The sequence below is a fragment of the Natator depressus genome, chromosome 4, assembly GCF_965152275.1.
Source record: "Natator depressus isolate rNatDep1 chromosome 4, rNatDep2.hap1, whole genome shotgun sequence".
NCBI classification, from domain to species: domain Eukaryota; kingdom Metazoa; phylum Chordata; order Testudines; family Cheloniidae; genus Natator; species Natator depressus.
Window position 1 is genome coordinate 13,629,366 of NC_134237.1, and position 22,653 is coordinate 13,652,018.

The following is a 22,653-nucleotide window of genomic DNA, read 5'->3' on the forward strand; positions in this document are numbered from 1 at the left end:
TCTAACAGCTCTGTTGACTGCTAACCTACCAATTTTTAAAAAGCAATTAGTGATGAGAAATGTTACATAGCTGTGTACAGTTTTCTAAAAATTTAAATTATGATGAAGACAGACTTGGGTTGAGATAGAAACCCCTTAAAATATGTTAAGTCCAGGAAACTATAATGCCAGTGCCCATGCCCAAGACCACTGTGGCTATCCACTTTAGCAGAATGCTTTCCCAAACCCAGAAGTTCACTCATTCCCTTGGCCTGTATGCTTTGAAGAAGAGACAACATAAGATCTTGTGTGACAAACTGGTCAAAAAGACCACACAAGGGGAAAAGTAGTGATATTCCATAGCTCTGCACAGCCTCAAAAACCCCCACTACACGAAGGACTTAACTACAAATTAAGGAAGGGCGGGAGGGGTTGTGGCCTGTGACGTAGTGGGAAGAACCAGAGTTAGATGAAATATCTGCTTTGATTTACACATTTTTCTGATTGAGGATTGGTGGGAGGAAAAGGTCAGCAACAGAGCCTAAAGCCCAGGACAGGTGTTCCTTTAAGTTTCTTCATTTAAATATCCCATATATACCCCTCATAAAAAGCTGAGTAAAACCTGATAGCACTGTCTTGCACACAAATACCTATATATTTCAAATCAAGCAGACTTCAAAATTGTAGTTTTTAAAAACTAACATAGGGCACAGGATAACCACTCTCTGCTGGAGTTCCTACTCAGATATCAAGGGGGCTCAGCACACAGTGTGACAGTACCTTTAGCCGGGCTCCCACGTGTTAGAGCACTGGGCTCTGTGGCTTCCACAATGATTTACTATTGCTTTTTATTTTCCGTGGCTCACCTGCACAGGCCCACCATATTTTCTAACATTGTGTTATGCAGATGTAAGAGAATGGCTTGCCACAATTTAGTACAATGATCTGGCATTTGTGTGGAATTGGAGTCCTCATGGAAATTCACCAAAAAAGTGTTACACAGCCTTAAAATGGTATATCAGATTCACATTCCTCTGAACATGGTTTAAATGGAAAAAAATATTTTGTACATACCTATTATGACCTTAATAAACACTTAAGGAGAACCAGAAAGGTATGCTATGTTTAAAAAGGACAAAAACAAAAAACCCACCATCAGATTAGAAAATGAAATTAACATGATGCGGGATTTAAGCAAAAGTGAATCTGAGGGCCTTTAAGCCATCTTGTTGTTACCTACTATGAAAAGCCTGACTGGGAAACATTAATTTAAAATACCAATAATGAATGTGTCCCTTAGAATATGTGCTAACTACTGATGCTAAACTATCTGTTCAATCTCGTATTTAGCTGTGACACTCTTCGTACCTTTCCCAGACCTGAAGAAGAGCTCTGTGTAGCTCGAAAGCTTGTCTCTCTCACCAATACCGCACCCAACTTTGCTCGAATATCCTGGGACCAACACAACGTATTCCAGGGTAGAGTCAATGTCTTACACTTGCACTAACTTTTGTCACTCTACTCACACCTCCCAATTAAATTCCAGCATTTCTAGTGAAGACATACTGTCACAAACCGTTTTTTGTTTTTCTCACAATGTTGTCACCCCTTGTGTTAATATACTTGCTATTTAGCATGCATCTTTTCGTTTTTGTAGTGCCATGATCATGGACGTGCACTTGATATTGAGCAAAGATTTGCATTCAGTTGTATAATTCAGGAAAGTCATACATCGGTAATAAAGTGGAAGGGAATGAAAAAAGTTTGTTTATGAGGGAATAAGAGTCAGTACTTCTAGGGCCCCATCATCTCCTCAGCTGCACACTTGCAACTTCCATTAAGGTTAATTGGAATTGTCCACTGTGGACAAGTGATGGTACAACTGGGCTTCTGTTCTATTCCTATCAATGACTCACAGCATGATCTTAGGCAAGTCACTTAACCTCTATCCCACAATTCACCCGTGTCTCCATTAGATATAAAGGTATCTCCCTACCTTACAGGGGTGTTGGAGGCTTGATTCATTAGTGTCTGTAACGATCTTCACAGTCCTTGGATGTGAATTGCCAAGGAAGTGTAATTATTATTTAAGAGATTCTTCAGAAGGCATTTTTATCTTGCAAAAAGGCAACCCATTTTCTTTCAAGAACACAAAAGCTGCCTCCTATTGTTTCAACCAGGAGTTTAGACTGCACTCATCACCATAATATCAGAGTGCCTTATAAAGTCATAATCCATTATGCACTTTAATCCTCACTCTTCCTCTCCAAATAGGTTGTCCTGTCACTCCTTATTGCCCCATTTCTCATTACAAGAGGAAAGCTGAAGTCAAAGTGAGTTTTACAGTTGTTTCTCTCTACAAGCATATTAACATATGTAGGCCCCAAAGCATGTAATTCGGGTCTTAATGTATGTCACTTGCATAAATGAATGAATGTTTATGCTGCTACTTGGGAAGGATTTGAAGATTCTGTAATGATAAAATAAGTAATAGATATGGTTTTATTTTGAATTTAAAAAGATGGAACAATGCCAGTAAAGAAACTACAGAAAAACAATTTTCAGTTAAAAAAGCTGGCTCAATACATGGTGAACTATGTTGATGGAGTAATAATATATGGGCGACATTTAAACAAAGCATTTATTTTTGAAGTATCTGTATAAATTCTTCTTCATACAAAAATGCATTAATAAAAACTTTAAAAACTCCTGGCCAAAAGCAAGAAAAAGATTCAACCCAATTTGATGTTAAACTACCAAAAATTAGATTAACATGAAAGATGTACCCTTTTACCATGTAATTGAGTCCCCATAATTCAGCTTTCTAAATATAGCGTTTTAAAGATAAGTGAAGTAGTGTATTTGATACAATAAATTATTCTTCATGTCAAATAAGTCTCTCATAATAAGGTTGTGATGCATACTGCTCATGCTCTCAATTACAAACTGATCCCATCAGTACTAAAATTATTAACCTGCGAAACTCTGGCTAAAGTGAAGCCATGTCTTTCAAGGGAGAGGGGAGAAATTAAACAGAACTTTCACTCCACCTCAGATGCACTCATCGTAAGCTATCCCTATGAAAATTCATGACTGTTTTGCACTTTACAATTGTCCACAAAAGCTCAACTCTCAATTCCATTTGAATACTATCTGTCCACATGGACATTTTTAAATTAGTCATTAAAAATAAAGTAAAGGAGTACTTGTGGCACCCTTAGAGACTAACCAATTTATTTGAGCATATGCTCAAATAAATTGGTTAGTCTCTATGGTGCCACAAGTACTCCTTTTCTTTTTGCGAATACAGACTAACACGGCTGTTACTCTGAAACCTAAAAATAAAGTGTTTTCTACTTTTTAACCCATAAAAAGATTGACTGTATTGAAAACAAAACAGCAAAAAACCTCTAGCAGCATCTCTCATTATTTTGTGTTATTTGCGTAACAAAAACAATGTTCCAATTTTTCAGTGACCTACCACTGTTCTGCCAAAATAAAAAACGACAATGGCTAAATCGAATTTTATTCTTTACATCTAGATAAAATTATGGCCTTTCGAGGTCACCAAGTTAACCACCACCAATAACTCCAGGAGCTGAAAAAAAAGGAAACGAAAAGCATTTATTTATAATTTTGTTCTTTTGAGGGTCTATGAGTGGGTTTTGTTTTGTTTTAGTTATATACAATGTTTAAGACAAAAATTACTTCTACAGGCTGAAGAGTTGTGCTAAATCTAACCTGGAGCGTGATCCTACTCTTGTATAAGTCAATGGGACAGATTCTGCTCTCAGTTACATCAGCAAAATCCAGAGTAATTCTACTGAAGCAAAGGGAGTTACTCCAGATTTACACTGGTGTAACTGAGATCAGAATCTGGCCCCAAAACGGCTTTGCCTTTGTCTTAAGTGGGAGCAGAAATAGGCCCTGCTTTTATAGAAACTAATATGACTGCATGAAAAGGTGGTTTTGTTTTGGGGTTTTTGTTGTTTTGTTTTTTAAATATTAATGCCTGAGCAATGGTTTGGCTGAAGCTACTGAATTACCACGATGTTCTTATATTCCTGAAATATTACCTCCTTTCTTGCCCCTCCACCTCAAAACCACAAAATCAATTTCAAACTAGCTTTCTTAAGGGAATTCTAATGTAATTCAGCAGCTCCTGAACAGAGGAATGACAGAAGGCCTCTCTTCATAAATAATGAGCACCCACCGTGCTGAGCCTCATTCTGTTTGAGAAATTAGTATTACATCCACAAAGGTTCCAGTTTTACACAGATTCTCCATCTAGCCAAAACAAGTCTTAACATCCTGTGTATTCACATGATATTTAGGGTTGCTTTTAAACTCTTCTTCTGATATTTGTCTGACTGAAATTACCAATATGAAATGTTTTGGTGGGACACACAAAATCAGAATAACTCATAACTTCCTTCAGTGGCCTGCTTTATGTTTAATACACATTTTCTAATTAAATTTGCAGTAAGGAGTGAACAAAAAATGACAACAAAATGAACACACACTGCTTCTCTGGACCATTGAAAAAAGATACTGACGTAATATTTTTGTAACTTGCTGGTTTACCAGAAATCCTGGTCTCTCTGCTTCAGAATAACTAAAAGGAAGCAGGAACTTTCTAAAAATAATTTAAATAATATTGTAGCAAGTCACACAGAGGTAAGTTTGAAAATTAAGATTCACCTATTGAGAAAATTGGGAGCCCAAGAGAGGAGAATCTGGAAACCACTAAAGCCTCCAATGTGGTCCAGCAGCAGAGCCTCAAAGGAAGTTAGATGAGGGCAATAAAATATATGATATAGTCTACATAAATAATAAATCAAAATTCATTAAATGAAAAACTCTTCACTGAGTCCGCCATCCTCCCTACTTCTCCATCCTCCTTTCATTTATTGTCCTTTTTACACTCTTTCATTGAAAATTAATACTCTTCATTCCCTAGCTTCCTTTTCTTTATAAGCAAGCGCAACACTCCTTCCTGTTTCTCAGTTCCACTCCCACTAGTTTGTCGTCATGTGTGATATGTGGACACCGTCAACATGGGGGAGGAATTTACTTCTTAGGTACTCAGATAACATATGAGACCCAATCACAGACTAGGACAGCATTCAGCTAGGCACGGTACAAACAGAACAAAAAGCCTGTAAGCTCTTTGGGGAAGCGACTAAGTATAAGATAAGAGACAACAGATGGATCCAATGGGTCCAGGTACAGGAAACAGAAACACTATTCGTCACTGTGGTTTCAGAACACCAGCCACCTAGCCGTTGTCAAGTTTTTTGTTGCCATCACAGCAAAGGAAAGTTTAAAGGAAGGATTTGAAAGATGATGTGATAAATGAAGTGGGGAGTAGCTCCCTTTAATGGACACTCAGCCAACCAGCTAGCTGTAAAATCCCTCTTGGAAGCTGTTCTTTGGCTGCTTTATCTGTAAAGGGTTAAAAAGTCCCCCAGGTAAAAAAATAAAAAATAAATAAAAGTGGGCACCTGACCAAAGAAGCCAATGGGAATGCTAGAACTTTTAAAAATGGGAGGAAACTTTCCCTTTGTCTGTTGTTCTCTAGGCTGCAGGGACAAAGAGCAGCAATGCTATAAGCAGGAATGCTGTGTAAGGTTTGAAACAGGTATGAAAAAGTATCTTCCATACCTAGAAGAAATTATTTGGATAGGGAATGTTTAGTTAGACACAATCAGCTTTATTTCTTATTTTGGCTTGTGGAGCTCCTCTGTGCTAACCCCTGATGCTTTTGTTTGCTTGTAACCTTTAAGCTGAACCCCCAAGAAAGCTAGTTTGGGTGCTTACTTTTTGGAATTGCTCTTTTAAAATCTAGCAAAGCTTAAGTTCCAGAGGTATTTTTTCCTTTGTTTTTAAGAAAATTTACCTTTTTTTAAAAACAGAATTGGATTTTGGTGTCCTAAGAGGTTTATGCATGTTTGATTAGCCGGTAGCACAGCTAATTTCCTTTGTTTTCTTTTTCAGCTCTTCCCTGGAGGGGGTGGGGTGGGGTGAAAGGGCTTATGGGTACCCCACAGGGAGGAATTCCCAAGTGTTCCTTCCTTGGTCTAAGGGGTTTTTTTGCATTTGGGTGATGGCAGTGTTTACCAAGCCAAGGTCAGAGAAAAGCTGTAACCTTGGGAGTTTAAGACAAGCCTGGAGTGGCAAGTATTAATTTTTAGAATCCTTGCGGGCCCCCACCTTCTGTACTCAAAGTGACAGAGGGGGATTAGCCTTGACAGACGATAATGAGGTAGTTTGTGGGTGTTTATGGGGAGTTCCTCCCAAGTGTGAGGGGCAGCATGGAAAAACCACAAAGGTGCTCGTTTGAATACTTAACAAGTAAGCGAGGCTGGCATCCTTGCGAGATGGAGGTCTACCTTTCAATAGTAAATGAGAGATGATGGGTAGGGTCAGGATAGGATGTGAAGGGCCTTGTACGTGAAGACAAGTAGCTTATGTTTGATGCAATAGATAAGAGGGAGCCAGTGAAGGGATGTAAAGAGAGATATTAGGTAAGTAGGATATATTCTCAACATCTTCTGTGAATAGTACTTTTGATCAATATGAAATTTGTTAAGAAGAAGAGGGCCAAAACTGAAATCATTCAAATTCTACTCCATCATTAACTTTGGGGGTTTATATGCAGTGGGACCTGGATCTAAACAATTCATAGGTTACAGAATCAAGATCTGATTGAATAGGTTTTCCAAAGCCACGACAACCTCCTGTTTTCCCATCTCCACTATTAGAAGTACACCAAGTTTCCCAAAACAGCATGAAGCTGATGTACTGTAACAGCTCAAAAGGGTAGCTATATTTTATCACACCAACCCACACTACTCCAAAGAACGTTCTATGAAAAGCAAATACCGTAAGAGAAAAATGAAATAAATTCAAAGAACATTAGAATAAGGTTAAGGCTGACATACAGAGAAACAACAGTACAGAAATTCTAAGTCAAGTACGTCTGTTCATCCTTACATCTCCCTATATCTGTATGACTTCAGATACCATAGGAGTCTCAAACGTGTGTGCTGCAGCACCTAAGCACAATGGGACACACTTAAGATGGAGTTTCAGCCTCTTATTTTGAAGCCTCTTGCTACCATCAGTCTGAATTACTTTGCCTTTGTGAGTAAATCAGAGCTAATGGATTTCTATCCCTGAAAATGTTTGACAGGTGAAGTTTAAATTATATTTTTTTTAAGCTGGGAGAATCTTATTTAATTTCAAGAGCAATTCCATACAAAAGAAATCCCATCTAGCAAAATATCAAAATAAGATTATGTTACTATTTGACAATGGCAATATCAAGTGGCTTGGCATGGATTTACATCATGATAGTTACTGAACAAGGGGCCTAATACTGAAAGGTTTCTGCTGATTGGTGTCAGTCATTTCAGTGGGAGGTCAGCACTTTGCAGGATTTAGTGCTAAGTGACTACTGGATTACAAGTAAACAGAGTAAAATGCTTCCACGCATTATTTACCATTATTATTTTTTGGAAGAGAATGTGTGGGGGGTTTTGTTTTGTTTTATTTTTTATTCTTGCAAAGCTTTACGTTGGTTCTTTCTATTTCCCAACTTCACTGTACTTGTCCTGTACATTAAATTGCTTTCATCACAGCCAGATCACAAATAATCATTAATTCCCTTAGAACATTAAAGACAGAAATGTGTTTTATGCATCCAGATTGCAGGCTTCAAAGCCATCTTAAATAATGGCACAAGATTCCTGATAGTATCATCACATGATACGAGATATAATTGCACAATTCCTTGGGGCTTGTCAAAATTCTCCTCGTATCACACATTAATCAGAATTTTGTTGATGTGCTCCATTTTTGAACGCTGCCTGTTTACAAGACAGCTGCAAATTTCTTAAAAACCAATGTTTAAATACGGACATCAAGATAAAATGCATCATTTACAAAAATACTCAGGTTATTTTCTTTCGTGTGCTGACATGACAATACAAAACCTCATCTCTTATGATGCAACTTTGGGCTTCTAAATAAAACAAAAACAGTAACACAACAATGACCCTCTAGAAAGAAGTCTGATTATAAAAGATACTTCAGAATCTTGTCACAATTTTATATATTATATAAAAATAAATATAATTTTGGCTAAGCCATATACAATTTTGGTCATGTTTTTCCAGATTATGTAAGCCCTTGAATGGTGAAGCCCCTCCTCTCTCTCCCCCTCGCCTCCCCACAGTCTGTAGTTGTAACAATGAGATGGCTGCAGGGCTCCCAAGGTAGAGAACTGGACCATACCTTCATGGGTAGGTTCTGGGTCGGGGGTAAGTGAGATGTCATCCAGCTCGCGCAGGCAGAGCCATTCTCCATCCATAGATACTCGGAATTTGCAAAGATAGATGGTCTCCATGGCAGCCTGTGTGATCTTGTCTGTAGTGGGGGTTGGCATATCGCTTTGAGGCGTCAAGGCAGACATGATGACTCAGCTGGCACAACAAAAAAAGAACTAAAAGGAAAAGCCTTCTGAGGAAGATAAGAAATACCACCTTGCTGTGTAAGAACAAATATGCTCAAATCACACAAACTGCAGTAGCTTTTTCATATATACAGCAAGGTATAAGTGATGCTCCTCTTCAGTTTCCTCTTTTCTCTTCCCTAACTATCTTTCTCTTCAGCTGTGCTAGATGCTATTAATCCTAAGCAACCACAGAAAACCTGGTCACTGCATAAAAGAAAAAGCTTCCTTGGCTAGTTACCAAAACTAAGAAGAGAAAAACCAAAATAATATAAGTCTATAGGAAAAGATATCCGGAATTGCTAGAATCACTACGAGTCTCTTTCTCCCCCAGAGAAGCCTGGACACAGAGTGCTAATAGGATTGGTTGTGCGCAGCAAGCAGGGTGTTGACCAAAATGGCTGACTAATGAACTGAATTGAAAATTCAGACTCATGTGACCAGCTGCTCAGATCGTAGGGCAAGCAATTCCCAGGATGCTCTATAGATGCTGCTGATGCAGGGAGAGCAATTAGGCTGATCTTGCTCTCATTGTCCACAGCCTCTTTTCAGACTATGCTAGTCAATCTGCGATCAACATAATGCACATATTTCTCATCAGTCCCTCTCATAGTACAAAGGAGCGGAGTGTCTATTTGATGACTACAAAGAGAGATTTGTATTCCTTCCACGTGCCGGGGTTCTTCTATATAAATCAAATTGGGTGTGCAAATTACGATTGAGTGAGTTTAAGTTTCTCAAAAACTACCTTTTAAACTGAAGTTTCCCATCTAAACAAATATTACGTGGATTTACTCTCAGATAGTAAAACAAATTTGAACAAACCTTCTAGTTTTAAGTGTTTGCAGTGCATCATTGACCCAGATTTTAGCCCCACTTTTTTTTGTGGTAATATACATTATAAAGGCCAGATTGCTAACTAAAAATTAAAATTCTCCATTAAAACCTGGTGTAACTTTGGGTAAGTGCAAATAAAAGCTGTTACCACTGAACAAGAAGTAAAAATTGAAAGATACTTTTAAAAGAACAAAATGGTAACCCTGTCTGGTACCTTTCAGGTAATTTGACTCCTCGTGCCCTCAACCTTAACATACCTCCTGTGAGGTGGGAATTGCAGTCTACGCTGTGCCTGAGACCTTCTACCCAAGCTGGTACCTCAAGAAATCCATGATCTTGAGGTCACTGCCTAACCACGGTAATCTACATGACAGGACATAGCCACCACTTAGAGTATATATATAACACCAGACAATAACTTATGTGGTTTTTAATAATTTTAAATAAGATTTATATTAATTCCAGTCCTCAGTGACTGCAGTATTACATATGAACTAACTGCCCCCACATCAACACAATATGGCAACCTAGAGGCATTTTACATTTAAAACTACATGAATAAAAAAGTATTACATAGAAAACTGCCCTCCCACCTGCAAAATCAAATTTAAACAGAAACACCTGAATTATGTATTTGGATGCACAGAAATGTTAGTAGTTTGAAATGCAGAAACACATGACATTTCACTACAAAATTCAGCTCCCCAATAAATGTGACTCAAAAAAGGGAACAGAAAACAATCACCAAGTTAGTTTTCACTATATTTATGGAACTGGGAAAAAAAAGTCAGCAATAGCGTATAACAGGCAACGAAAAGAAGTTGCTTACCAATATTAACCAAGAGTGTGGCAACTGATTAGTTAGAATACGTACGCAGCCCCCTTTAAGGTAAAATAAATAGTTCTCTTGTGTATTGTTTTAGTGATATAATACACAGCGCACATGGCAGAAATTATAGGTAGCTTTCTCAGAGAAAGCAACTCTTTTTTTAAAACACTAACAGTAGTTTACCATGTTGATGAAAGTATAAAAACTCAGCAAATATCTCCAGTTTTAATGTTTGGATTTTACCACCACCACCACCACCCTGGACAATGAAACTAGACGGGTCAGTCTCTTATTTAGTCAGTCTTGTTTTCAAGTTCAAACACAATATTATAACACTTCAATGTTTATACTCTAAGTACTAGAGCAGAATGTTTGAACAAAACCACTCAAAATTAATATAAAAAAATTGTTAAACCTAATTTTGCTTTGTTGATATTTTTAATACAAAACCTGAATTTTGACCAACAGTGGTCCTTAAATGGCACTTGTAAAATGGATTTTTTTTTTCCTCTTTGTAAAGCTGTCCTACCTTTTTAAAAAATAATCTCAACTACACCTGGCCTAGAAACTCTAATTATTTTATCCAGTCATCTTCAACAAAGAATGGAACCTTTGAGTATTTTATCTGAAAGATTGGCTGAGTTATTTTTAAAGGTATTTGATACGTTTTTGAATCCCCGAGAATTATTTTAGTGTTCACCAGAACTTTCATGTATACCAATTCCAGAGGAGTCCTGACCTTTTATTTAAAAAAAATATATTTACAAAGAAAAGGTCTAAACATTTTAAGTGTAAATTGATATCGACAACATTCAAGAGTTCTGAAAGAATAGCACGGCAAAGCTGCTAACAAAAGTATATAATATACTGTATGACAAAAATCAGCTACTATACTGGAGAGCAAAAACTGTAGTTATCTTTAAAAGAGCACTAAGGGGTGGACATCCTGGAATTCATTACCCAGAGAACCTTAATTTAATATCAGGAAAAATCAGTTGAAACAACTAAAAACAGAGCTATAAAACAACCATGTTCACACAATACAATAGGGGCAAACATGGCTTCTGTATACAAACACTGTGCCTCAAAAGCTATTAGAATAGGGGAAAATGATAAAAAAAATTTGTTTTTCCATAAACACTGAGATATTAAAACACAAATCAATCACAGGGCAAGAGGTAAAACTTTATCATGGCTCAGAAACTGGTCAAGGGACAGAAAAAGTGTCTAAATGGTGAAGGAGACTAACAGTGGGTATCACTTCATTAAGCTGGAAGTAGCTAGAATATGTTAAAGGTACTGTAAAAATGCTGGCATTATCAAAATATTTGAAAGCTAGGAATTCCAGATCAAAGATTTAAGCAACTGACAAACACTACAGTTCTGTAAAAAAATTTAAAAATTAAGTTCAATTTTACTAAATGAATCAAACATCTGAAAGCAAGCCAATCCATTCTACCATTACTATTTAAAATGTTAACTTTAGATAAGAGGACTTACTTTAAACTTTGGTCCTATGCATTAAATATCAACTAGATTAGTCCAATAGGGCAGGCCAATATTTTTCTTTCCTCTCCTTTCTTTTTTATTACCATGTGACAAAGAAGAACTTTTTTAACTCCAGTAAGTACTTCTACTTTTAAAGTGACAAATCAGGAATCCATTGTCTACTTCAGATGTAAGGGAATAAATTCTAACTTACGCACAGACCTCACATATTACTTCTCACGGCAACACTCTACTTAGTGTGAAATTTTAGTTCAGAAGCCAAAAACCAGGCTTGCAATAAAAACTGAGTTACAGCCTTAACCATACAGAGCCTCCAACTCACCATAAAGATGTGGAGAAGGGGTGTAGAATAAAACGGCAAAGTTTTGGGATGACAACATTATTTTGGTTATTCAAGACGGCAGAAGACTGAGGAATTATAAAACAACCAACCAATGCTAGGTAAATGTACAATACTGACAGATGAGATTCAATGAAGATAAAGTACTGATATACATAATAATGGGTTCTAAATTAACTGTAACCACTCCAAAAGAAGATCCAGGCAACACTGCAAGCAGGATAAAATTGTACAGCATATACATCTACAAGTTTCCTCACAATACAAAACCAACCACTAACTGCCAGGAATCAGGAAGAAGTTTCCCCTACAGACAAGTTACTCCATACTTTTCACCACAGAATTTCTTGTGTGTCCCTCTGATCAATTTATATGGCCACACACAGGCTATAAGACTAGACAGGACATCAGTCTGATCCAAATTGGCAGCTCCTATGTTTCCAAATTAAATAAATCCTGATAAAAATCAGTTTTCCCCATTCCCCATCTATGCCACTTGCAGACAGAACTACAACCTTGATATTCTGTTCCTGGTGTCCAATATCTTTTCCTTCACCTTTCAACTTGGCAGGATATAGAAAGGCAGGTGGCAAAATAATCACCTTTTGCACGATTCCCCTCATATCTCCGCTCCTGCTTTCAATGCTGTACCTCAATGACAATAGCAGCATGCCCACCCCCCCAGTTCAAGAGTTAATATATCTTCCACACACATACACTCCCCAAAACTATCTTTTCTGCATAAAATATTCACCAGCCAACTCTCTCTATAGGTGACATGCTATAGGATAATCAGCCCCCACCCTGAATGGGGCCATATGCAGAATCCAACCCTTCATTTCTTTGCTGCAGTAAGACAGGCAGCCAGGATTTTCACTTTCCACGAGGCACACGTGGAGTACGTCTCTTGCAATTTGAGTCCAGCAGGTTAAAAATACAAAAGGGCAGGAGTGAAGAATTTTCTAGGCTCAAGAAAAGAGATGGAATCCGTTACTTCCATAAATACAGTGACAGACTTTTCTCTTTGTGCAACAAAGGTGTTTCAGAATTTAGAATACCTATGTTACTAAAAGTACAACTGAAAAAGGGGAATTCAAGAAGCTACCAGAGCCATCATGATCAGATGGCCTCCCACTGGAAGCCAACAGGAATTCTGCAGAGTAAAGGCAGCTCAATCAGGCTCTTAGTTTTTGTTTTAAAAACCTTCTATGGATTTACTGCAGCTCACCTCACCTAAATACATTTTATTCTCCTACCTGTTCTCTCTGTTTGTGTAGCACTGGCTGCATCTTTGCCTCTTGGAGGAACAGTCTCACTAGCGTTCATCCAAGAGCAGCTCCTGTTGGCATGAACAGCTTTCATGATCTCTCTGTCTTAACTCTTCATCTCAGTTCAAGTTTCAGCTGAAGACATAAGTATCTTGGCCTTTCTTTGCCCTTACTGTTTCTCTCTCCCTCTGCTACCTTTTTTTTTTTTTTTTTTAAATTCAGCATAATGTGGTGTGGGATGCAATGTGTGTAAGTCACTATGCTGGACTTGTACATATTGTATCCTAGACCACATTGCTGTTGAATTAAAAAAAAAAAACACAAAAAAACCCCACTACACATATATGTGAGTACAGTGAAGCGCAGACAACAGAGCACATGCTCATTTGCCTACCCCTTGGGGAGACCTGTAGGAAGGAGGAACTTGCAGCTGCAATGGAAAGACCCATCACTTGTACGTGGTTCTGGAAAAACATCTAGTTTGTGACAAGGACGTAAGTAGTAGTCACTACACAAAATAAAATTGTTATACTGTAGGATAAATTCTTGGTGTCTGTTCTTCAGCATCTCTGAATATCTTCATGCTATTCTTAGCACACCTGTCACCATAGGCCCAATATGTTATCAGGTCATGGCTAGCATGGAGTTCAGACCTGCAGCCCTGGTATTACTAACATTATGCTGTAACTAACAAGCCTAGATAGCCCATGCTTCAGTTTAGTTTATTTCTAAAACTAGCAGCATAGTGTATATTGTGTACAAGATTGACACTGTAGCCATCTAACAAACTTCAGCAAATAGCGACCAAGACTACAGTTATTTACAAATCATGAACATACTTTATATTTTCAGAATTTTCAACTCTAAACTTAAGTAGCTTTACAGTTTACAAGCCTCCCTTTCCCCAGTCTCCTCAAGTTTTCCATTCGTACTCTTAGGGTCATCTACATTTGAGCAGGGAGTTGTGATTCCCAGTTTGTGTAGATGTACTCATGCTAGCTCTTCTCAGACTAGCACCTAAAAATAGCAGTGTGCCCATGGTGGCTCAGGCTATCCACCTGAGCATGTACTCAGGGGTCGGGCAGGATTGTACTCGGACCAGCTAGTCCAAGTGGTCATCTGTGCTTTCATGGACACGCAGCTATTTTTAGGTTCTAGCCATGGGTGGCGGGTATAATAGGCCAGGGAAGGCTAACACCTGGGCCACAGAAAGCTAACGCCTGGGCCATGGTGGTCCTGCCCCTTTCCTGTAGCCCCCACCGTCTGCTGCTGCCTATCTGCGGCAGCTTGCAGTATCCCTCCTCCTTGGGAGTGGGAAAGTGAGGAGGGAACGCAGCAAGCCAGCAGGGGGCGGGAGGGTCTGGCGGGGGGAGTGAGGAGGCTCGGCCATGTGCTGGGGCTGGCCAGGCAGGGAGGTGGGGGTCCGGCCAGGTGCGGGGGGGTCCAGCGATGCCACCCGGCATGGTCGGCAACTCAGCCTGGCGTGGCTGAGGTGTGCGGAGGTGGCTCAGCCCAGCGTGGCTGGGACCAGACTGGCGCTCGGGGATTGCCAGACATGGCTGGGGTGGGTAGGCCGGGGCTCCTCCAGTCACAGGGAGGCCCTCAGGGCTCTTCCTGTTACGGGGTGCGTGTGTGTTTGGGGCTCAGTGGGCGGGGCCTCGGGCAGAAGGGTTGCAGCCAGTGGGCTAGCCTCCCCAAAGCGGGGGTTCACCCACCGCTCATGGCACTAGCTCAAGCAGAGCTAGCATAGGCTACTTGAGCTGGGACTCAATTCTCAGCTCAAATGTAGAAGTACCCTTCGTCTCAAATGTATATAATTCACTTTCTTCAGTTGCTAAAATACAGTATCTACATCCTTCCCTCTTCTATTCAAACTTTTTTCATTTGCAGACCCCTAAAAAATTTCAAATGGAGGTGCAGACACCTTTGAAAATTTGACATTGTTTGAAAAACACTGTTCTATTGTAATGACAACCTTTCGTGGACCCCTTAGACATAGTCTGCAGACCCTCGGGGGTACGTGGACCACAGGTTGAAAACCACTGTATTACAGCATTCCCTCATGCAATTTACAAAGCTACTGGCCACTTCAATTTCCAGCTTGACTGTAGACCAATATAAAGTTCCTCCTTCATTAGTACACATCTCAGTATAAAGTAAAAAACATTTTCTCCCACAAACAAACTCCTATATGAAAGAACACAGTTAAATATAATATGAACACCAAGAATTAAATGACAGATTTCAGAGTAGCAGCGGTGTTAGTCTGTATCTGCAAAAAGAAAAGGAGTACTTGTGGCACCTCAGAGACTAACACATTTTTTTGAGCATAAGCTTTCATGCGCTACAGCTCACTTCATCGGATGAAGTGAGCTGTAGCTCATGAAAGCTTATGCTCAAATAAATTTGTTAGTCTAGTCTCTAAGGTGCCACAAGTACTCCTTTTCTTTTTAAGAATTAAATGTGCCTTCAAAGCATTTTGGAGTACAGTTTTTCTGATGATTTGTGTACTGGCCATTTACTAGTAAGAGCCTTATAATGTACACAGAATGCCATATCCATGACAAACTACATTTCAACAGAAAGTACTTATTTTCTTGTTTATAACAACCATAACCTCCATGTGAGACATAACTCAGCTGATCATTAATTGCTGGGAAAAGGGCCTTTTATATACCTTAATCCCCCAACTCCCATATTCATTAATTGCCAGGAAATGCCCTTCCCATTGCATCCAACAAAGTGGGTATTCACCCACGAAAGCTTATGCTCCAATACATCTGTTCGTCTATAAGGTGCCACAGGACTCTTTGCCCCTTCCCATTAGTTGTCCTTAAAACTCTTCTCTCCCTTTACTGCTGTGCTGGAGGGATTAAGGTTTACACAGTGCTTTTAGATTCTTGACTGAAAGGCACTGTAAATGCAAAATACAGAAGTAATCTTACTACTCCTTAGTTTACCTTAATTTTTAAAATGATGGTGGTAGCAAAGATTAGGGAACCCAGGAGAACCACACACGCAAGCAAAAGTTTCAATGCTGGTTGTGTAGGATCGTAAGGAATAAAAATATTGTCTGATGCAGGGGCTGCCTCAAGCCATGATAATACAAATAAGAGATATTTAAAAAGTCTCAGTGAAACAAGGCTAGAGTTCACCATCACATATGGACTCCCCTATTATCAACACCAAGGTCTTCTGTGATTGAATGGGCTGCTGCTTTGTGGGGTCGATATGTTAGGGGAGATTTCTGTAGTATAAAAAACTCATATTGCATGTGGTACAATTTTGATATCAATAGCTTATGAAAGATCATCTTTTTCTTTTCTTTCCTCCCTCTGCTTTATATATATTTATGCTGAAGCCTCTCTCTGTTCAAGTTCCTTTCTCACTTTCTTTTGGGAAACAAATGAGCACCAGAGGGTCCTGACACCTGGGAATCAACTGGGTGGTCTTAACAACAAATGATAGAAAGAGACAGGGATTAATTGCCCTGGTTTAATCCTGAAAGCGTAGGTGAGGCTTGATGAGGAAAGCATTGTCTGGGCTAATCAGGACCAGATAAAAACAGCTCTCCTAAATTTGGGGAGGGTGTAAATCAAATACTGCAAACTACTGGTGGCCTCCTGAACCGGCTGGGGCAGTTAAGCTTCCTACGCCGACACAGCACACTGGGGGAAAAAAACCTGGCTGGGGAACCTGAATGTTGGCTTTGGGATTTTTACCTTTGAAATGTTTTGGCACACATCCTTTTCCAGCTCAGGAGAGCACAAACAAACTTTTATTTCACTCTAGAGATGCAAGAAAGCACTTGTGAATTGTTTTATGAAAGCCAGACCCACCACTCAAGGCATTTCTGCAACATCTTTATAGACCACCCCATCAATAAACATACCCACCTCACAGAGCACTGTACTACTACTATAATAATAATTATAACCACTCAGGGATACTGTAAGAAGTTGCGAAGCCTCTCAGGCCACAGAGTCTGCAGGGAAGTAGGGCTAGTCCCCGAACTGAAATGTAAAGCAAATCCCTCCGGAAAAAACTGTAAACACTGTTTTATTATTCATACCAAAGAAGTGAGACTTGGCAGAAAAGTTTGCTGCTACTGCCCAGACAGCGAATGAGCAAGTCTTGCTACTGCCTGTGATGGAGAAAGTGAGAATGAGAGCGAGGATGAAGAATGCTGACCTGCATGCAAGTTTGACCCAGGAGAAGCTGACAAGCAGCACCATGGGAAAAATTTATATTTCCTCTTCCCTTTACTTCCTGCTATGCCACTAGGCTTCTTCCAAAGACTTCTGTATTACCAACAGCTGTTGCAGAACAACACCTAGGAAGGGAGGAGGGTAATGAACTAGGGACTCTTGAGTTCTTATACCGGCTTTGACTCCCTCAGGCTTGGGCAAACCCATTAAGATCCCTGCCTCAGTTTCCCCATTTGCGCAATAGAGACCCACTCAAAAAGGGTGTTGTAAAAATTAGTGTTTGCAAGACACTTTGAAGATTAAAAGCACTATATAAAACGTGACACATTAACCATACCTTGGAGTATGCTAAACTCCTCTTTGTAGACACTGTATGCTTGCAACAGGGCAGGTTAGACACTTCCACCCTATAACCAGCCTTTGCTAAAACACAACAAATAACCTATCCCCGGTCACACACAGACTGCAAAATAACCCCACACAATTACATAGCCTTGTCAAGTGGAGAAAAACACCCTGTATAATATCGATTTGCTTTAGGACACAGTGGCAGGAGGCAGGCAGTCGAAGCCAGCCTTTCCCTGAGAACCCATATCCATCCTCTCCTCCAAACATGGCAATGTAGCTACCCAATTAAACTTCAAAGGACTGAGAGCTCCTTCCCCAAAACGAGGGGAGGGGAGAGACAAGGCTCACGATTATTTTTTAACATGGTAACTGAGTCTGTGGATGAGCATTTCATGCAGCCACGCATACTGAAGCATCTCCTTTCAATGTATCTTCCACAACGTTCAAGGCCTCCCGTCTTCAGCTCGGATTACATTTCATTCACTCTCCTGTTAAGGAGAGGACAGTGACAGGATGGAGGGAGCGCGATAGGCCCCCTTCTTCTGAAGATTCTGCCACCAATTTCAAAGGAGTTTTGGTGTGATTTCCCCATACCCAATGGTGCCGTTACTCTCTGGATACTGCTAACTCTTTCCCACCAGAAATGACTGATCCCCAGGGTTCACACATATTTGAATGGAATGAATCAAAGTGATAAATCAAAAATAATTCACAGAAGTGCAGCTACCTGCAGCCTCTTTGCCTTCCTCTTGTCTAATTACAAAGTAGTCAGCCCACCATGCTATCTTAAATAGTCAATATCTTTTTCAGAAACAAAGTACAAACATTTCCACCAGAGCGCAGCTTAACATAAGTTGCCTTGGCCAGATGAGTTACCTCCTTCCTCGGCAATGAAACTAGTTTTCTTTTAAAGTGGGAAACCCAACCCCCCCTTGCCTCTTATCCCTCTCGGACGCATGCATCCCCATGCCCCAGGGGTTTATCACAGGCCAAGGGGAGTCTGCCTGCGCGCCCCCCTTGTTGAAAGGGTGCCAGTAAGCTGAAGGGAAGAAGGGGGAAGGAAGGCTCTGCAGATGCCACCACCATCCAGACCCAAGTTCAAGTCCAGGGGAGTCTGAGAAGGAGAGACTCTGGGCAGGTGAACTGGAGGGTGGGGGGGGGGGAAGGGGTCAGGGAATCCCTATGTAAGGGAGCTGGAGCTCCTGAACTGGGGGGAGGAGACTCGGGTCTGGAAGCCGAGGAAATAGAGAGGAGCCATGCAGGGCACCAGGCTTAGCGGTGGGCGGTCTGAGGGCGGGGGTGCCGGCCCCCGGGTGCGGTGCGGTGCGGTACGGGGGCGGTCTGAGGGCGAGGGTGCCGGCCCCCCGGGGGCGGTGCGGTGCGGTACGGGGGCGGTCTGAGGGCGAGGGTGCCGGCCCCCCGGGGGCGGTGCGGGGGGAAGGGGGTCTGAGGGCGGGGGTGCCGGCCCCCCGGGGGCGGTGCGGGGGGAAGGGGGTCTGAGGGAAGGAGACGCCCCGGCGGGGGTGGGGGGCGGTGCTGAGGGCGGGGGGTTGTTACTCACGGGGGCCGGCTCTGTCCTGTCCCGGCGCGGGCCCCGGGGAGCTCAGCAGCAGCACGGGCAGGGCGCCGCCGCCGCCGGGGGGGCTCCACACGCTCTGCGGCGGCAGCAGCCCGGGCGGCGCGGCGCCTCGATGGCCCGGATAGAGCAGGAAATAGGGGGGGGACTCGGGGGGCGCCGCCGCCGCCGCTTCCCCGTCCCCGTCCTCCAGCCCCCCGGCCGAGGGGCTGCGCCCAGCCCGCTGCTCCATGGTCGGGGGCCGCGCCGCGCTGGCTCCGTCCGGGCAACTTTCCCCGCCGAGCTGGGGCCGCCGCCGCCGCGAGCCCGCCTCCGCCATGGACACCGGCCCCGCCCCGGAACGACCGGCCCCGCCCGCCAGCGGGGACCGTCCGCCTGGAGACCCCGCCCCCCAGCTCACCTCACCCAACCCCCCACCCCCAGGGGGGGGTCAACCCCAGCCCCCCCCCTTCTGAGGGGGTTAAATCTGCCGCTTGCCACTCTCCCGTACAACCTCCCCGCCGTGCAGGGGTTAATTAAACCTTTACAGCCCCACCCCTGCCTCCTCTAGGCACCCCACTGCCCCCCAGCCGGGATTGGACCCTCACCAATACCTACCGTGCCCACAACCACCCCAGCGCCTGAGGCTGTTAACTATTAACCGCCCCCCCCCCACACACACACACACAGAGTCCCCTCTGTGCACCCCAACCCCTGCGGGGTTCAACTCTAAGGGGGGTTCACCTTCTCATAGCCCCAGCACATTCAGCCCCTGAAGGTGTCTGAACCCCCCACACACAGTTAGAAAGTCTCTCCTGGGGGGTTCCAGCCCCACTGATCCCTCTGCACGCTTGCTCACTCACTCCGTGTCCAGTGTCTCTCCCTCACCCTTTGGTGCCGTGAAGATCCAGATTTCTCGCTTGCCTGTATTTTTCCCTTTCTATCCTTCAGTGTCTTCATTGTGTGTTTTAATACTGTAAGTCTGGGGTTTGGGGTTTTTTTTGGGGGGGGGGGGGAGAAGAGGGCAATTTGTCCAAGTTGTTCTATTAAACAAAGTTGTACTGCACATACTAAGTAGTATTAATTAACACGTATACATAGATCTTATTTTATAGTTAGAAGCTCTCCATTCTTCTTTCAAATATGATTTCCAGCATAGTTATTTTAGTTTACTAGAGCAGAATGTATCAGGTGCTGTTTTCCTCCAAAATATGTACATTTGTAAAATGACTTTAGAAGAGTTTGCTGTACCTCTCTGTCTGTCAATACATTAATGTCCTTACATGGCCCTCATCACTGTAGTATATGACACCCTGTGTCTGATAGCTATTTTGTCTTTGCTTCTCCATTTTTCTTGGCCGATACATAATATTGAATAATACTTTATATATAATGCACTGATATAGCACTTTTTGTTTTCTGAGCACATTATAAATACTAATTTCCTTCTTAAAACAGTGTCAAACATTCAAATTACAACAGTAGAATTATAAACATGGAAACTTTCGCACTGCCTGTATTTTCAAACCAGGGGACTAAACTACTATTTGTGCGGGTTGTCCTTAATCATATGAGGCGTTTTCCCCCTTTGTGAGGAATGAGTAAACTGTGCAGATTTAGGCCTCAGTTTATTTTCTTTCATACATTATTTACTAATACTGGTTTCTCTTAAGGACTAATATCAAGAGGTATTGTTGACCAAGTTTTTACCTTTGTCAATATCATCTATAATACTACATAAATATTAAGAACTACTTTCAAAACTTCAGTGACATGGCAGATTTAACTTTAACTGCTGCCTAAGTTATTTGAATTTCCAATTTCTCTATTCCAACTAAAAGCTAGTTGATTGTTTACATTTTCAATCAACTAGACAAACAGTGCCTAATATAAGTAAATATAACAGTGCCTAATATAAATAAGATGAGACCAGAAACAGAGTAATACAAACATGCAATTCCAAAAGACAAAACAGTCTTCAGCTGTAGGTCACTATTATGGATTGTTTGAGAAGGAGAAGCTTCCAATATAATCTAACAAGATGTATTTTCTATTTTTCAAAACATCCATACCAAACAAAACTATTTTATTCTACAGTGTTTCATAAGTTTGTTGCAGGCTACATAAATAGTATTTTGTTAAAGTAGATTTATGGAAGTTGGCGTGCAAAATTTTGCAGTGGCTTACACGCTGTGCCATCCGACTAACGTAATTGAACCTCACAGGTTTTACAGCAGATTCAGATGCTGCATGTTTACAGAAGACACAGGTCATACCTTACCACAAGAACAAATACAAAAGGGTTTTGCAGTTGAGAGGCAATCTAGGCTCTATTCTGTACAACAGATTTTCTGTACAACTGGCAAGGCATTTAACCTCTGCTTCAGCTTCTCCATTTCTTCCCTACTTCAGAGGGGAAAACTGAAGATTTGCTAATATTTGTAAAGCCCTTTGAAATCAACAGGTGCAGGGGGTGAAGTGTCACTGCAGAATTTGCCTGCACCTCAGGACATTTGCCTGTAAATAAAGATTAATGACCCAGATTCCTGTATGTTCTAGTAGCAGTGGTGATTTTGAACATGAATCACTACTGCTTAACTACATAAATATCTCAAATATTATTGACCCCCAAACCAATTTACCCACCACAGTATGGCCATTACTGTCTAACAAACACAAATATATTCAATGAGGGGGAAAGGAAAGGTTTTTTTATATTTAAAACCCTTCACACACTTGCAAAGCAATGAAGAACAAGGAGCACACATCTTTTCAGAGGGGTTCACAGAATTTTTTTCCCTGCCTTGTTTTGTTAGTTTCTTTTTTCCCCTCTAGATTTTCCTTTTCACATCATATTCATTTTCCCATTCCCTTACATTTTACCCTGCTTCTCATTAACTTCTCCCTACTACTTGTTCCCCATCTCTCTCCTCAAGAAAGGATTTTCTGCAGTGCCTACTTTCTTCTGTCTCCAATGCCCAAATTTTAATCAGTACCAACACATGACAAAAAAACTAATACCAACTTCCCTTTCCTTTTTCCTGTTAAAAGGACATGGCCGAACACTCACTGCTTGCTGGCGGAACAGCAATTTAAAAGAAAGCATTGTCATTTCATGTGTACCGTAGTGTGTCATCCCAAAACAAAGGTTAACATATATAAGAAGGAAAGGATAATCTTGTGATTAAGTGTTCAATCCTGCAAGGTGCTATCGTCTACTCCTAATGACTTCCACAGGAGTGGAAGACACTCAGCACCTTGTTGG

At 41.3% G+C, this 22,653-nt stretch overlaps 1 protein-coding gene across 5 annotated transcripts in view; it reads right to left on the minus strand.

Moving 5' to 3' along the window:
• The window catches only part of RUFY3 (RUN and FYVE domain containing 3), a 79,346-nt gene extending 59,885 nt beyond the window's left edge, over positions 1–19,461 (minus strand). The window contains exon 1 of one of the 5 annotated variants that reach the window (XM_074950432.1): positions 19,395–19,461. Coding sequence is in view for 4 of the 5 variants with exons in the window: in XM_074950430.1 (XP_074806531.1) it covers positions 8,278–8,455 (178 nt within the window). In the remaining variant the exon portion in view is untranslated. Of the gene's footprint in view, positions 1–8,277; positions 8,894–19,394 lie in introns of those variants that run through there. The other 4 variants (XM_074950430.1, XM_074950431.1, XM_074950433.1 and 1 more) reach the window with 4 other exon arrangements.
• Positions 19,462–22,653: the final 3,192 nt, after the last annotated feature.